The sequence below is a fragment of the Anas platyrhynchos genome, chromosome 10, assembly GCF_047663525.1.
Source record: "Anas platyrhynchos isolate ZD024472 breed Pekin duck chromosome 10, IASCAAS_PekinDuck_T2T, whole genome shotgun sequence".
Taxonomy (NCBI): Eukaryota; Metazoa; Chordata; class Aves; order Anseriformes; family Anatidae; genus Anas; species Anas platyrhynchos.
In genome coordinates, this window is record NC_092596.1 from 7,458,251 (window position 1) to 7,475,125 (window position 16,875).

General features: G+C 47.4%; 1 protein-coding gene across 2 annotated transcripts in view; it reads right to left on the reverse strand.

Moving 5' to 3' along the window:
- The window catches only part of LOC101797327 (vascular endothelial growth factor receptor kdr-like), a 131,562-nt gene that overhangs the window by 37,152 nt on the left and 77,535 nt on the right, over positions 1–16,875 (reverse strand). For both annotated transcript variants that reach the window (XM_027465515.3, XM_027465514.3), the window contains exons 12-14: positions 9,018–9,126; positions 2,842–3,135; positions 561–707 (exon numbers count right to left, since the gene is read on the reverse strand). In XM_027465515.3, coding sequence (XP_027321316.3) covers positions 561–707; positions 2,842–3,135; positions 9,018–9,126 — 550 coding nt within the window. The remainder of the gene's footprint in view (positions 1–560; positions 708–2,841; positions 3,136–9,017; positions 9,127–16,875) is intronic.

Sequence of the window (16,875 nt, forward strand, 5' to 3'; positions counted from 1 at the left end):
CACTCTGCTGAAATATTTACCCCAAGGTGTTTTTTCCAAATATTTTATTTATGTTTCCATCGGTTGGATGTTACATGCTTGTCCCTCTAGAATTATTTATAAAATTTCAGTAGCTGTAAAGGGTTTCTGCTCAGAACAGTCTGATCTGAATTATGTATGATCCTGGATTTCCTACCTAGTCCAGGAAGCATAATTAAAGTCACAGGGCTAGCTACTGACACAGCTTCCTTCAAGATTTATAGGAGATCTCAGGACAGAGAGATGAGAAGGAATTCCAGGCTGGGGTGGAGGAGCCCACGCTCCCTGCTCGTGGTGGCTGCTGTACCAGCTGAACGGAGAGCACGTTCTCAGGACTGCGTTGTGGGAGAAAGAGAAAGGCCGTGTGATGTGCCACGGCACGGCTTGCCCTGGTGGCTAGCTGCAAAGCACCGTGAGCAGGCACCACGGCCTTTTGGCCGCTCAGGGCCATGCTTTCAGACCCAGCCCGCAGGTACACTCTCCCTCCCGGGTTTATACACGGGCACGGTGCTGCCGCACACGCTGGAAGCGCCTGCGCTCACCTGAGGCTGCTGAGATGGGGTGGCCGTTCTTCCTCCAGCTGATGTGAGGCTCTGGCGTTCCGCTGACTTTGCACTCCAGAATGATCTTGCCGCTGATGTTAACCTCCAGGTCGGTCAGATTCTGGATAACGTACGGCGCTGCCTTTGCTGTAGTCACAAAGGAGAACAACAGACAGCAACATTTCAGAAGGCATCTCCCACAGCTCTGCCATCGTCTCCCCTCTGGCCAGCCACGTGGCCTTGCTGGAAGTGGCAAAGATTTGCTGATGAGTGGTAGCAAAAATCCCACAAAAGATTATGGGAGGAGTTCATCTGGCTTATTTTCAAAGTGCCTAAGTGTAGATTCAGCTCCAGCTGGAACCTCCTTGAGTTTCTCAGCCTCTGAAGGAAACAGAGGACAGCGAGTGGGAAGAGCAAATGCAGAGTGAATACAAAACAAGAAGGGAGGAGGCGAAGAGGACCCAGTTCTGAGGATTTTGGGTCATCCTCCACCACAAGAGGGGTTATCTACTTACTACACAGCATGTTAATCTCTGCTTTATAGAACAGAATAGGTTATGCTCATTTATAAAAGGCATGGGAAAGCAATTGAATGAAATTGCTAGCACAGTATAAAAAAATACATAAAGCCATCAATAAGGAGAATAGCTGATGGGTGTTAATACATTTAAAGGAGCTATTTAAAAGCTAGTTTGTGTAGGGGAAGGAGAATGGGTTTGGAGGGGTGACTTTGTATATGTTCTTGAGAAGAACTGCATCTCCGCCGTGTGCCAGACAAATAACAGACCCCGGTAATTCTCACAGGAGCGTGATTAAGATTCCAGTTCTCCCATGGCTGTATTCCCAGTTTAGCTGTGTTTTTCCCGTAGCCATCATGTGTAGGTGTCTGTGTAGGCAGAAATTTGACTAAACGAACAAAAATATCTGCAAGGGGAGAGAGAAGCAAATTGCCTGAATGCAGAGCACAGCAAAAGCCCGGTGCCTCCGTGTCAGGGGCTGCTGGCAGGTGGCTCTGGTGCCAGCGGTGGGGACGAGCCAAGCTGTGAGTGCTGTAAGGTAGCAGTGAGATTCTTTCCCTTCCTCCAAACTGCAGGAAGAGGCAGGTGCTCCTGCCATTTCTTAAAATAAATCACCTCCCACTCAGGTATCGGAGCCATGCTAGCCACAGCTGTGGCGTGGGCGAGCACGTGTGTGTGTGTCTGCGTGGAGGGGAAGGGGCTGCGAGAGCCTTGGCTGCTCTGGGGAGGAGACTGCATGGGCAATGTGTTCCTTCACTTAAACGAGAATGAAGCCAGCCCTGCGCTGCCTGCTTTTTGCCTAAGTGACAAGTGCTTACGGCAGCATAGCTGTCCCTTCGGTGTCTCGTTATCCATTAATGTAAGTGGAGAAGCCAATTTAGAAATCGCTGCCTAACCCAGCTTCTAAAGGACTCTGTTTTCTGCACCCCGGCTTGCTTCTGGTTATTTTGTTCTGCTCTGTTTTTGGGCTTTGGGTTTTTCTTCACTGGGAGAAGAAAGGTGCACTTTCTCAGCAGCCTTTTTTTTTACTGAGAAGGCTTTGAGTTGATCACTCTCACCTTCTCCTTTATGAAGCAGAAGAAGCTTCACTAATTTTCCATGAGTTTCTGCCTATGCAGCACTGGGAGGACTGCCTCACCCTCAATAGCAGAGCCAAAGAAACCAGGCTTTGGGATCTGTAGTATCACTATTTGATGAAAATAAGAGTTAGGAGTTTGGCTATATGTAACTCTAGTGAAGTGCATCCCACTCACCCAGAATAACGGTACATGGGGCTTGAGTATAAACCCGGCTGGTAACATTTGTGGTGACATAGCTGGGTTCAAAGCTGTTTAGGGATCTACACCACCCTGTTGGCTGTAGATGGGTGGTCTTCTCCCAGTCACACAGATCTGGGGTGGCAGTCCCACATGATGGAGGTGGGCTGTCAGTTACACGAGGGCGATGTCTTTTCTGCTCAGTCAGGGCTAAGTCTGCACCCAGCACGGAATTAGGGAGGTAAAAGGCTGCTGAAATCACCTTGCTGTGTAAGGCAAATATTTTGTATGAAACCAGCAATGGCTGGGTGAGTTCTACACATGACTAGGAGTCAAACCTCACTCAGAAACACAAAAAAAAACCAACGCAGTGTGTATTAGAACTGTCCCTAAGAAATGCTGACCACCTTCTGCTTTGCAAAGCCTCAAAGGGAGCTGCAGACGCACGGCATTTCAGCCGCTCTGGCTGAGCGATGCCCTCCCCGCTGCCCAGGTGGCAGGACCCACCTCTGACGAGGAGCTGCGTGTGCTGCTCCAGCGTGTCCGTGCTGTTGTGCTGGTTCTCAGCTCTGCACTTGTAGAGGCCACCGTGCTCCTTGGTGACGTTAGCAATGACCAGCGTCAGGGAAATGGAGTACTTGTCAATTTTCTTGATCACCGAGTCTCCGGGAGCCACCTCTGAGGAGGGGTAGTACCAGCCCACGTTGCTGTAGATGTACTTGGAGGCCCGGCAGGTCAGCTGGGCGTCGTTCCCCACAATGGTTGTGACCTGTGGGTCTGTTTGCAGCCCAAACGGCACATCTGGGAGGAAGAGAAAACACGTTCACAGTTCAGTCACACCTGGGAACATTTGGGCTGCCTGTTTGCAGCTTGATGGTCACATTTCCAAGAGCAGCCCCAATGCAACCAGCCCATTTCAGTGAGACCGGCGTTGGTGCTCACAGCCAGGCAGTCGTGCTTGGGCATTGAGTAAACGACTGTACCTCACCCATCACAGCTCCAACCTGGGGTAATTTTCACCCTCAGTACTCTAATCATGCCATTTTCAAGTAATTAATCGAAAGCTTTTATATAGAAGTGGTTAATGGACTAGGAGACTCCGCTATGCAGGTAGACAAATGTGTTCGTGAGACCTTTCTGTCTGCTCCCAGTGCCTGGAAGTGCGGTTGCGTAAGGGTAGAGAAACCTCTCCCGTTTCTCACAAGTGACACTCTCTTTCTTCACCACCGAATAATCTTCCCAATTCTCTTTTATTTCAATGATGTGGATATTTACTTTCATCATGTGGATATTTACTTGATCAGTGGAAGGATTAACTAATCTAATGATGTGTGAGTCCTGGAGGCTGTAACAGTTAGCCGAGTAATGCTTGGAGGCATGAGTCCAATCTATCCACAAAAGAATAAGCAGTTTCTTGCTATATTTTTAGTAACTTTTCACTTCAGAAAAAAATCAATTTTCCTGAAGTGCTGAACTGAATCCATTTTAAGACAATAAATGTGTTTCTGAGTCGAGTGCCAGAATCTGGCCTACAGATAATTCCAATTTCTGCATTCGCTGCCAGAGACCTACGATTAAATCGTGTCTGCAACACACTCTTTTCCCTTTTTATTTTGTTAGCTTCAGCCATATATATACCAACAGACTTTAATGAAAATGCCCTGATAACCACAGTGACCTGTGTTCTGGCTGTCAGGTCAGGATTTAGAAGCGGTGGAAATGGAGAGCTGTGAGGAATCCCTTAGAAACGTTACCAGGCACAGTACTGGGATGCTGAGGCTGTTTGGGAGGAGTAGTTCTGGGCTACCTCCTGAACACCAACAGTGCTTGCAATAAATCCAGTAGACTGTTGCTTCAGTACTGGGCTGTTCATAAGATGCTTTCTCAAGCTAGGCTGAAACGGGTGGTACTTTGGGGGGGGACAGAAGTTAAAGCCGACCAAGTACACTTCACACCTGCAATTGGACAAATTCCACGTGGGAGCAGGAATTTGGCCAGGGGCTCACACTGCAGACTCTTGCAAAAAGCTCCAGTGAAGCTACAGTTGAGCGTAAATAGCAGGGCTGTTGAAATAACCAATCTACCTTATAATAAACCATATATTACATACACTCCAGAGCCCCAAGGGAGCTTTCAGATGCGGTTAGAAGTCTCTCTTCTTCACAAGTCATCTGGAATACAACCAGCAAGCTTTGCTTCATGGTTTTTAATGACCAGCACCAGAAATGTTTCACAAAAGTTCCAAAAAGAGAAGAGACCCCTCAGGCCACAGCAGTGGGGACTGTTATATTTCCTTTCTTTCCTTTTCATGAAATTGCACTTTACTTCATGCAGTGTTTTGTTAGGCTCAGTTGCTCTTTCTGACTTAGTGCTAGCTGCGTGCTCAAGCTGATGTGTGTGATACCACCACTCTTCTCGTCTGATGTCTTGTGGTTCCGACACGCCAACGTGATGCTTATCAAAAAGGGGGGAAAGTCTGAGGCCAGCAGAAATTCCCAAAACAGGAGGAATTAAGGTCCAGTGAAAACAATGGGATGTGGTATGAGCAGCATCTCTCTAGCACCCATTGAAGTGAAATAGGGAAAAAATTCCCTCGTTACTTGTTTGCTTTTCCAAGCATTTGCTCTTAGGTCCTGCAAGAGTTACAGAAATAAAGCAGATGGATCTTTTGGTCCTTAAATAAGCTCAGTGGTCTGGGAGACCTTCTGAAAATCCTTCCAACCTGAATTACCTCGTGAGCCTTAGTGCCGGGTCGCAGGGGAACTGTGAAGGGATTCCAGGTGAAGTGGTGAGCTTGGAGCTTGGTGGTGTTACCCAGAGTAAAACACTGCAGCTCTGCAAGCCTTCAAGGCAGACTAATCCCAAGTGGATGGGATTGCAGCCCTGCTTGCCCTTGCTTCTGCCTCTCAGGGAGCTTTTCTTCAGGAGAACTGGGTCATGCAACTCGTAACCCCTTTTTTTTGGCAGGGCAAGTTGCTGTGAATGGCAGTGGAAAAAAGCCCCGAGGGGAAATAGAGCTTGTCCTGTGGAAGGCACCGTTTGTGCATGGCAGTGACAGCGCAGGCTGGAGCACCCAGAGGTCTCTGTCATTTCAGGGCAAGTTCCCAACGTGCTAATTTGCAAGCTGAAATTGTGAGGGGTGCTCAACAGTTTCACCTTGCTGCTGGACTTTGCTAGCACAGGGCTTTTTCTGCCAACTTACTGTTCTGGGAGCAGTGGACGGGCTTGTTTTTCTTATCACTTCTTCTACTGACATTTTTTATTTAGCGTTTTGAATATTTTTAGCTGGAATTTGTGCTATTCTCTGCCATCTTGTTAGTCTTTCAAGAAGCTCTTTCAGCTCCAATAGAATATTCATTGATTTTCATTACAGTGGAAGGAAAAAGAGGGGAAAAAAAAGTCTCTCTTGCTCTCCTCTCTCTTTTCTCCTCCTACCTGAATTGTCTGGGGAGTAACAGCAGCGTGGAGAGCACATTATAGGTCAGTTCATCTCTTAGACTACTTTGCTTACACAATCTTGAACCTGAGCAGTGATTAACTTCCTCTCTCGGAACAGATACAGTGTTTTAACCGACTCCTAATAACTTGGCCAAAAGAATGCACCGTGGGGCCTTTTCTCTTTTATCAGCAGTCACCAAACATTTGTCTTTCGTATTGTATTACAGTGTAGTAGCCGCGAATTTCACTCTCAACTGTGTGGGATTCCATGACAAAATAGGGAAATGAGCCATTGGGAGAAGGTAAAAAGTCAGCATAAATCAAAAGAAAGTCTGGCTCCATTTGTATTTACAAGGAATTAATTGGTTTTAATTTCCTGTGCTTTGCACAATAATCTGGATAATTCAAAACTCCTGCTCCTGCCCAAATTCCATCCCGCTGCCTGTCAGAGGGGGGGTCTCCATCGGGCATTCGCATGTAGGGAGAGTGAGAAAAAGAAGGGGTGAGCCCTCCATCTGAAGCAGCAAGGAGCTTTTCATAAATCCTGTAACCATGTCAGGAGTAAGCAAACTGAGAGTGGCAAGCAGTTGAAGGAAAGCCCAGTTCATCCATTGTTCTAGCATCTGATAGCCGATTCTTATGTCAAGTTTGAAGTATAGGATTTTCTTTCTGGTAGAAATCCTTAATTTCATTTTTCGGAGTTGTTTTTGCAATCAGATAAGAGGCTTTTGTTATTATTTGTTATTCTTATCATACTTCATTTATATTCCAAGCATATTCAGAGGTTTCAGATGGGTGGGATCCCATTTTGTTGTTTGCAGTACAGTTACACAAAGGCTTGGATTTGATGTCCTGTGGACCTCCAGTGATACACAGCTGCTCTTTCCAAGGTGCAGAGCAGAGATTTGGAGGTAAATCATACCCCTTGGTGGCAGAGGGCACCTCCAGAGGGCACCAGCTCAGCTTTGGGCTGCACTGGGAGGGTTCGGGCAGCCTCGAGCACCCTTTGGTGCGCCAGCAGGGCTGGGCAATGGCACGGAGCTGTGTGAGCATCGGATGGATGCCCACGCTGCCTCTGCATGGGACAAAACAGTCGTCTGGCTGAGGTGGGAACACTGCTGGCAGGCCTGTGGTAGGCAGGGTGGCTGCAAGACGGGTTCTGTTTCAGCAAGGGGGGTTAGCAGAGACAAACACAAGCACCAGGCAGGCCTTGAATGGCTTCAGTGGGGCGCTCGCAGGGCATCTGCAGAAGGAGCTCCGGGAGGGCAGCGTGGCCGCTGGACCCCAAGTTGCTCACCCCACTGCCCCCTTCCATGGCTCGCTGTCAGCGTGATCTGCAAACCCTGTGACCCTGCACTGAAATGGATTCCAGAGAAAGGCTTTAAAAATAGACAGCAGTGCTATTTCTAGTGCCTGTGGGAGTTTTTGAGGGGGCTGAGCAGTGGAAAAAACAAAATGGCTGTTGGTGGCATTCCCCTGGGATAAACACTTCTCCGAAAGGAGCGCGGTGCTGCGAGCACCAGGCTGAAGTCCGGCCTTTCCCCCAAAGCAGGTGCAGCCTGGGCAGCACCTGACTAAGCTTCCCCTCGTCAGTGCCCTGACAAAAAAGTCTGAAATGCTACTTCATTGTGAGGAAAAAAACAAAACAACACAACGACTACAGAACTTGTGCCAATTCAGTATTTTCTTGTAAAAGAATCTTCTCTGAAAGGCACAAAATGAAAATAAAACATAGTTGTGAAAGGTGCAACTGTTGTCCCAGCCCTGGGAGCCTGCCCTCATGCCAATTGCCTGTTTGGTTGCAGCAGCGCTGGCTTTAGCCCCCGAGTATTGCAAAGTACTGCAAATAGCTCGGGAACATGCTGCGTTGAGTAACCCATCCAAACATAGCTGGCAGGGCTCAGAGCAGAAACAAACCCACAGGAAGATTCACGCTTGGAAGGGAAGGGTAAAGTAAATGGCCGGTCTTTGGTCTGCCTTGAAAGGCATTGTGTGGACCTCTCATGTCTGTGTTTTATCTCTCAAAGTGACCCTTGAAGGGCTTTCTCTTTGATAAATAAGAGTTCGGGCTTTGGAGAACATCTTCTTGGGGCTTAAACTCCCTTCTGGCTCCAGAAGGCGTTGGGTAGTGCACAGAAGCTGTAACTGGAGGCACAATCCTTCCCCCATATGGTACCAGCTTCGTCAGCCTTGGATCACATTTTGCTATAGTACATCGGTACTTCTGTGTAATAAGAATGGTGACAAGCCTTCGTGAGCTCTTGGCTGGTTAGCCTGGTGTGAAACGTGCTGAACTGCTTTTGAGCAACGGAGGCAAACCACACAGGACGGACGAGAGGCAGAGGGGTGCAGAGCATTGCCCTGAGTGAGCTCAGCCCTCGGAATCGGCTTCATGGGGAAGACCAGGAATGGTGGCAGTGAGACATTTACCTTCCAGGGCAATTCTGCACAATTTGTTTTAAAATTGTTATTTTGATGCAAATTCTACAGGCCAACATCCACTCATCCAGAAAGTGAGTTACAGAAGTGATTCAGTTTGGTCTGGTTAAGCACTTGAACAAGGCTCTCCCTGGACTTTTTGCCTGTTTTAAGCTCCCATTTCTCCTAAAAGCATCATGCAGGTCCTGATCTCACTACTAAAGAATTCCTGTGTTAAAAGGTTAAGAACATATTTGTTTGGATTTGTGTTCTTTGGAGCACTAGCATGTTCACCTCCTCCCTCCTTAAAGGGCACTGAAAAGGCTAATTGCTCGGGCAGGGATCTAAAGTCACAGCAGCTCCCAGTGACAGCAGCCCTGCGTTAGGGCTGGATATTGGCCTTGCTCACCTTTGCTATGTCCACCGAATTAACTGGAGGCGACCATTTTCCCGAGTCAGAGAGAAGCTTCAGGCCATTGCATGACTACAAAGGACTGAGCTTTTGCTAGAGGTTTCGTGAGGACAGTGCTCAGCTGTCCTGAGCGATGCTTTAAAACCCAGGCAGCTAAACTGGGGGCCTGAATCTGTAGCTGGAAAAGGCAAAATGGGCATCAGGTCTGCTGCTGGATACGTCAAACTCAGCTGGGCGCTGGTGGGACCCAACCTTGCATGTGGTGAAGAGCCTGGACTCTGGGTGGTTTGGAGAGCTTTGAAACCACAACGCCCAGGGATTTTCCATTCCAGCCACGCTCACCAACTGTGTGCAGCTTTAGAGGCAGTCACAGCAGCAGCACCCGGGTTTGGTGCAGTGTCCCTGTGCTGCTTACCTGAGACGTAGAACTCGATGCTCCTCTCTTCTTCACCGATCTTGTTTGAAGCCACACAGTAGTAGATCCCTGATGCACTGCTGTTTTCCATAGTCAGCGTGCTCACAATCTGCCAGGCAAGGAGAGAAAAATTAAAGATGCTGAATGTAGGGCAGGCTTAGCAGAGGGGTTTGGGAGCAGTGGGTAAGTGTATAATTTGTGGCAGAGTAGCTAACAAAGGAGCTGCTAGCCATGAGCGGAGCTCACAAGCATACAAGTGCTCTTATTAGTTTGTTGGTCTCATCTCACATCACCTCATCCCAGGTAATTCTCTCCTCCTTCCTTCCCCATGTGAAAAACAGGTTTGTGTATGACAACATCAGCAAAGAGCCCAAAGCGAAGGACCTGGGAGATTCATCCAGGACATAGGAAATCAGCCCCACACCCACCTGCTTTCTTTTCAGCTTTTCAGGGATGGTTTCCACGGGTGACAGGACGCGCACACTCGCACAGGAGGCAGGTCACTCACAGGGCTGTGACTGCAGGGTTTGGCTTAATTTTGATATAACCCCAGAGAAGGGGGTGATGCGGCCCCTTTGGGCCCCAGCTCGCTCTTAGGAGTGGTCCTGGGAAGCACCTTGATCCCATAACCCTTCCCCTGAGCCCCGCTGGAACCTGCAGGGTGCAGAAGGAGCCCCTGGAGAAGCCGCATGTGGTGAGACGCTTGGCAAGGCACAAGGAAGGGGTGGTTCATGACGGAGACGGGAGGAACGCCTGTCCTGAGCTTCACCACACAGAAAAAGGAAGCAGCTCAGTCACTTGTGGGGGCTGAATTAGCACACCTCTTCAACAGCTTGTGCTCTTTAAGCATCCTATGCCCTGCCTCTACACAGGGCCTGGCTAACGAGGAGCCAGCCATATGGCACTCCCCTCTCCCTGCCGCGATGTGCCGTCACAGGCTTCTGGAGAACTATCATGGCTTTAATTATTTCTAGGTCTTCCTTTGGACTGCTAGCAAGAAAGTAGGGTCTAGGCCACCATAGCAGAGATGCTCCTGCAAGATTGCTTTGCTTTCCCTGCAGCCATTCACTTGAGGAACTCTGAGCCCTCACATTTGGAACAAATATCACTTTCGGTGCTGTCCTCTCTTAACGACTTTGAGGATCAAAACTTATAACACCCTCTGGCCGTTTGTCCTTATCTCCAGGGAGTGCTTTGAAGTGCACAAAAGCATCTCTCGACTTTCTTTTTAATATCCTAAACTAAACTCACACAAGACATTCCTTTGCTCCTTATAAAGCTGCACCGTGGATGTGTCTATAGCTGTGCGGGGTGTATTATCAGAGAGTTATTTCAGATTTTCTGAGCTTTGGCACTTTAAATCCTGTAGGGAAATGAGTTTCAAAGGTTTTGATCCCATATGCATTTTACTTTCTAAAGGGGACTGTTTTCCTTTTCACCTCAGCAGAATAGTGGGTAAGTGGAAAAGTGTCCACTTTTCATGGTTACAAAACACAGAAATTAACCAAAAATGGGAACAACCCAAATTTAGGGGTGAAAAGAGAAGACCAGAAAACCCAGCTCCCTCTGGTGTCCACCAAAGAAAGAGCTGTGCAGTTCTGCTTTATTTGTGATGTGAAAATAGCTCTAACGTGGGTACTGAATTACGCAGGCAGGCAGTTTACTCCTCTTCCTTTTTCTATTCCCGTAGCAGTGGGCCTAACGCCCCAGGTTAGTAACAAGCACATGTTCAGAGCACTGCCCCCTGACTTCGAGCCCTAGACACTGCTTTTTGAACTACTGCTGAATCACGAGAAAGATCTTTCTTCTTGTGATCACTTGATCTAACAATTTTGTTTGAGAATAGAAAAAGCCACTATAAATGTAAGAGCTGAAACTGATTCTCCAAGGGCAGAAGAGGATAAATTTGGACAGCTTTTTAACAGCTATTAGTCTTGCAAAGTGACAGCTCTAGATGGGAAGTCAAGAATAATACTGTAGAGCCAGTTAAAATCATAAAGGGGAATGTAGTTATCCATTTTGGACTATGGCCAAAGTTTTAGGGGTGATACTGTGACTCTTCTAAAAACGGTTGCAATGCCCCAAGCTGCATTTGGTGGCCCAGAGGTAAATGCACCCACACGCTCATGCACACACACCACACGCAGATGCCAACAGCTCCAGCTATGTAGGTCAAGAGAAGGCTGACATGGGAGTAGGGAAAAAAAGCAAAAGAGCCAGATAGCTGTACCAGGACCTCGTCCTAGCTAAGCTCAAAAGTAGCTAGGTGGGAAGGTGAAGAAGATTTTAAAATGGTGGAAGGAAACAAGCCTGGTCTGTGGGCAATATCTTGGGAAAAATTCACTGTGGAAAAGAGATAAAGGAGATCTCTTGTTTGTGTGCTCACACCCTGCTCTGTGCTGGGATACCCATTGCTCACACACCCGAGCACAAGAGGGAGCTCGGTTTGCTCTCACCTTCCAGCCAAACTGGGAGCAAAGCAGCAGCATTCAGCAGAAAACGGTGTGGGATCTCAGAGCCAGAAGGGAATGGAGTGATTTTTTTGTAAGAAAAGGAATCCCTTGAAATCAGCATGCATCAGCTTTTCGTTCTGTCTGTGTGCTCCTGGGTAAATCCCTGAGACTGGGAGCCCAGTTATCTTTGCAGCATCTCGAGTAAAGCCCTCAGCTGCCAAACTGCCCTAATCCTGGTTTAATCCTCAAGAGTCTGATGCTTTGGAACACAAACATGTAATACCAACAGGCATCCCGATTTTCTTCCCCTTCATAAAACCACAAGGTTCTGACTTTTACCAGAACAAACCTGAAAGAAACATTTAGGAAGGCAGCAGTAGTGGCTGCTTTTGGAAGTATCTGGACAAACCAGGCAAGGATATCGCTTCGAAAAGTAGCCCCTACTAATCCAGATGTTATAAAAACCCTAATATTCACAATGCAAATGTGCTGGCAGTTCATCACCTAGTACTGTAGACAATCCAAGCTCAACAAACATTATCTCTGTGACATTTTTCTGTACTTGGTTGTAATGGCAGGTAGGGATAAGGGGTTGTTCTTCTAAATGCCACCCCTGTGCTTCCAGTGCGAGCATTTCAATGGATGTATGCAGAAAGGAGTTGAATGGGAAAACAGTCTGAACTCGACCAACTGAGCATAGAAATCTTTTCCCATTATGACCAGTGAAAACTCTCTCAGTGCAGTGCCATAGTCCCAGCATTTGGGGACCTTTAGCATGGCATAAAAAATAATCTGAGGAGTTAACCTACTTCATGTGCTTGGTCCATGCAGCTGGCAAAGCGCTTTCCATCCCTGGATTCAGAGCCAGGAATGGCTCTGCCTTCCACCCAGTGTCCCAGTCGAGAGCAGCTCAGCCCGACTGACACTTTAACCCCTGCCAATGCACTCCAGCCCCAGGTGGCAGCATGAGCTTTGGGGCTGTTCGGTCCTTCATTTCTGTGAGGGCTGCGCTGGAACCAGTGGAATTAATAACAACTTATTGGCATGTGACGTCTAGACATCTTCCTAGTGGGAGCTGGCCTGAGATCCTGTGAGCTCACTGCATGCCAAACGCCAAACATCCTTCAGACAACAACCAGTTTTGATTGCCTGTGTTGAATTTGGAAGTAAAGGGCTCCATTTCCTACTACTTAACCCAAAGGCCACCCAATACTGCAAGCCCGAGGAAGGGCTTATTAGCTAATAAATAATTACTGTAAAAGAACAAACCGGATTTAAAACTCAGTAAGAAAAGAAATAAAATGCCTGATCTCTGAAGAGCAGCAATGGCAAGTAAACAGACATTGCTGCTGAGAGAACCGTAACAGAGGAGCTCAATGAAGTCCGTATGCCTCGCTGCCATGTTCCCCAGCTGATAAAAACAAGCCACTTCCGAAGCAGCCAAATAACATTCCACAGCCCCGTACCATGAGTGTTTTAAGACATCTTGTAGTAAGGACAGAGCAGCAGGGCCTTGTTTTCAAGCTGGAGCCAGCATGAATTAATCTCTCTTGATATTCCTTGCTTTCTCTTCCCTTTGTCTAATCCCTCCCTCCAACAGCTCTCGTTAACAATTCTCTCTTTCACTTCGTTAGCTGTATGTGGGCGAGGATGAGGAGTAAAAAAGTGGGTGGAAAACTTCTCAGCTGTCTAACTCCGGCAGAGCTGGGGTGGAGGTGGCTAGAGGGAGATGAAATTAATAGGAACTTGACTAGAGACCCTGCAAGGAAATATTCAGCTAGCTCCCAATCCGTCTGTTTGAATGGCAGAGAACAGCACTTATTTTTATAGCCTGACAATTCCGATCCATGATTTTATTCATCCATTCAAAACATGCTAAAGGATGGACTGAGGACAAGTGATAAGAGCAGTCTGTCGGCTGAATGGGAGCTTGCAGGGTTTGCTCTGCTCCCTGGCCGTGGGAGTTTGTCTCCCTGCAGAAGGCGAACGGTTACCTCCCTCAGAGCACGGCAGAGCAAAAAGTGAGCAAAACCGGAGCTCTGAGGTTCCTCTTGAGTTCCTGGTGCACATTTCTAGTATGGATGGACTGAGCACTCTCAGGGCAGGTGCTGGCCAGCCACGAGCAATGACCACCCCATGCCTTCCCCTTGCACCCAAGTCATGGCAGTCATGAATTGCAGAGGCTGGGGAGGACAGAGGGCCCTCTCTGCAGTCCCTGCTGCCAGCCTGGCTTCCCCAGAAGACTTGCCCAAGACATTTGGGGCCGTGTGCTCCTGTGCTTGAAACATCTGGGTGAGTCTCCCACATCAGGGATGCTTCGTTCAAACCAGAGGCAGCTCACCTTCCCCTGCAAGTTTGTAGGAGCTCAGCGAAACTGGCACCCACGCAGGGTGACATTTAAACAGCACTGCTGAGCTGTTCACATGCTCGTCACCAAACCCACCCCACTGCTCTGATATCATCCTTTTGTTCCTCCGCGAGGCTTAAGCCTGACATTTTGGGGTCACTTTCTGGAGTGGTTATCAATTTCCCCAGCAAAATTGATTCACGAGTTTCACTGCAAGAACATGCACGTGGCCAGGCCACGCTCTCACACAGACATGAGGGAGAGGAAAGAGAGGTGGAAAGAAACCTTCAAGGAGGGCTGAATTCTGTATAGCTCTTACTGTGCTTTTCTTCCTTTCTCCCAAGCTCAAAGCAGTGAGACCAGTTTACTAACAGGAAAGAAAATAAAATAGCAAGCTAGCGCCTTGCAACATGAGGAGGAAATGCGAGCAATTCACGCAAACAAGGGTGTTTCACCTGGCATTAAAAAGCAGTCTTCAGAGGTAGCTACACAGCAGTTTAAATCACAGAGTGAAAACTTCAGTGTTGACTTAAAACTGCCAGGAACATGAAGCTGGCACAATGTCATTGCTGCAACCAGCATTTGAGCAAAATTTCCATGAACTACTTTGTACTGTTAGTGATAACCACATGCTTTCCTTTGGGAATGAGACAGCCTTTAGGATGACAGGAGAGGGTGAATTCATCTCTCTTTCTTGGAATAACAATGGAATAATCACTATGGCAAAGATGACAAGAGACCTCAGTCGTACATGCCACTTCCATCAAACAGATGCCTGAAGATCTCGGTGTGAGCCTGCGCTGCTGGAAAAAGCCCTGCTTGCTGCCTCTGCAAGCTTGCTTTTAAGCAAGACTCTGGATCTGGGAATTTCTGGGGATTCATTCCCGTAGTCTGAGCAGCTCTAAAAAGTTTATGCATTTTCTCAAATGTCAGTGAACAAACGTGTCACTGCAGTTCTCGGAGGGCAACCTGGAGGGACGCTGAGCTACAGATGAAATCCTAGCGACCAGGTAAATTCCACCTTCTGCTCTGAGACCCCAGCTATTGTCGGACAGACTCAAATCACACAGGAAAAATAACCAATCTCAGCTAATCCCAGCTTCATAACACTGCCAATAAAAGCCACGCTCAGTCAGACTCCAACGTCTTTATTATTTCATGTGGCTAGTCAATGCAGATGAATTACTTGCTAGGGCATAGTGGGAACAGATTGGGTTGTTTCCTGTCTATTTATTTTCTGGTGGGAATAACGACTGATAAAAAGCAAGGAAAAGTCTGAAGGCTATGGGATTTCATCACTATCTTTTTTGAATTATATTCTATTATCCAAAGGCTCCACTTAACACAGATAGCCTTGGACTTCAGAAAGAGGGAAGGAGAGGAATTGTCTGCTAATGCAAGTGGGAGACAAAGTGCCGAAATCTGAGATTCATAAAGTCTAGTTTTATTACTTTGAATAAATCTTAATCAGGACATAAAAATGATTAGGAACACCTCAGAATGTGTTTTCAACCACTGCATCAGCAGGAGATGAAAATAATGAATATATTATAAATTGTAAAATTATGTAACTTGTAAAGAAGTATTGTTATGAAACTTTAATAACGAAATATGTAAAAGCTTAAGTTGAAGGGTGTGGGCTGAGCTTTTGAACATGTCTAAAAACGGAGTACTTCAGGATGCCTGGAGACTAAGGAGAGGGCAGAAGTGGCTGTGCAATGCGGACCAGCAGCCTCAGGGCTGTTTGTGGTCCTCGAGGTGTAAGCAGCAGCAAAGCTCTTAGGGAACACGAGGAGTCCTTTGCAGGACCTTCGGGTCCTTGGACCGAGGTTCCCTTGTGGCCCCCATTCCCACTGAGCACCTACCCCAGCGATGCCTCCCCTCACCCAGCACGGGCACATGGGTGATGTCGGGAGCCACCCGTGCTTGGGTGTCCCCTGGGGCAGCGGAGCACTATTTCTCCTTGGATTGCTGTGCCTGCTTTTATTCTGTCTGGGGAAATCAGGGCATAGGGGAAAGTGGCGAAGCCCCTAATCATGCACCAATATGGAGCAAGGATGCATTTGGAGTGCTGCACTGAATCCAGGAGCTCTGTGGCACTCCTAAAGCACCTCACTCATAGAGACTGCAGCCAAATGCCATCTTTAAGCCTGGGATCAAACACAAATTTCACCCTGTTACGTATTTACCTTAGCAGTGTTGGGAAAAGAAGAAACGGGAGGGACATATGTAGGCGTAAGCATAAAATAAAGACAGATAAATGTTTTAAATTTTGGTTGAGGTGTCTTGCTATGCCAGGATGTGGGACAATCCAGCAGCCAACAGATAGTTTTTGAGTCTCAGCAATGGTGAAACTTCACTTTCATGTGGGGACTAACATAAATTTAAGACTGATCATCAGACATAAAGTAAGTTCTTAGATCATGTATTTTGACAGGCTGTATGTATGGAGAGCAATGGGAGCCACAAAAGCCACTAAACTCTTGTCTGGCCATGCAGCAAACAGGAAGGTTTAGAAAAGGGAGAAAGGGTGTAGGTGCATGTTGCCGACCTCCAGTTTGTGCAATCGGAGCTCTGGAGATAGTTGTTTGTACCTAAGATCCCAAAATCTTAGAGAGTACATTAAAGACAGACCTTACGGGGCACTATAGTATCTAAGTAGATCCAATTTCTAGATATCTTGCAGCAAAGGGACAACTCCAGAGTGAAAAGTGAACACCAATTTTCATCTTCCCAGCCCAACCTCCATGTTTCTGAGCTCTGTTTTAGATTATGTTTAGAACTGGAAAGTCTCCATGAGAAAGAGCAGATGGCTTAGGCACTGATCCTGCCAGATGCTGATTTAGTTTGGGCCTGGTCCAGAAAAGCACTTTAGCTTTGTGCTTAATTTTAAGCATGTGAGTACCCCAAGAATTATCACATGCTTAAAGGTACACCAGGATCTGAACTGCAGCACTCAGCACCTTGCAGGTGTCAGCACGAATCTGAATCGCCCGCCTCAAACCACGGGTAGCTGCAAAACCACTCCTGCAGCCACCAATGTCTGTAAGTCCAACCG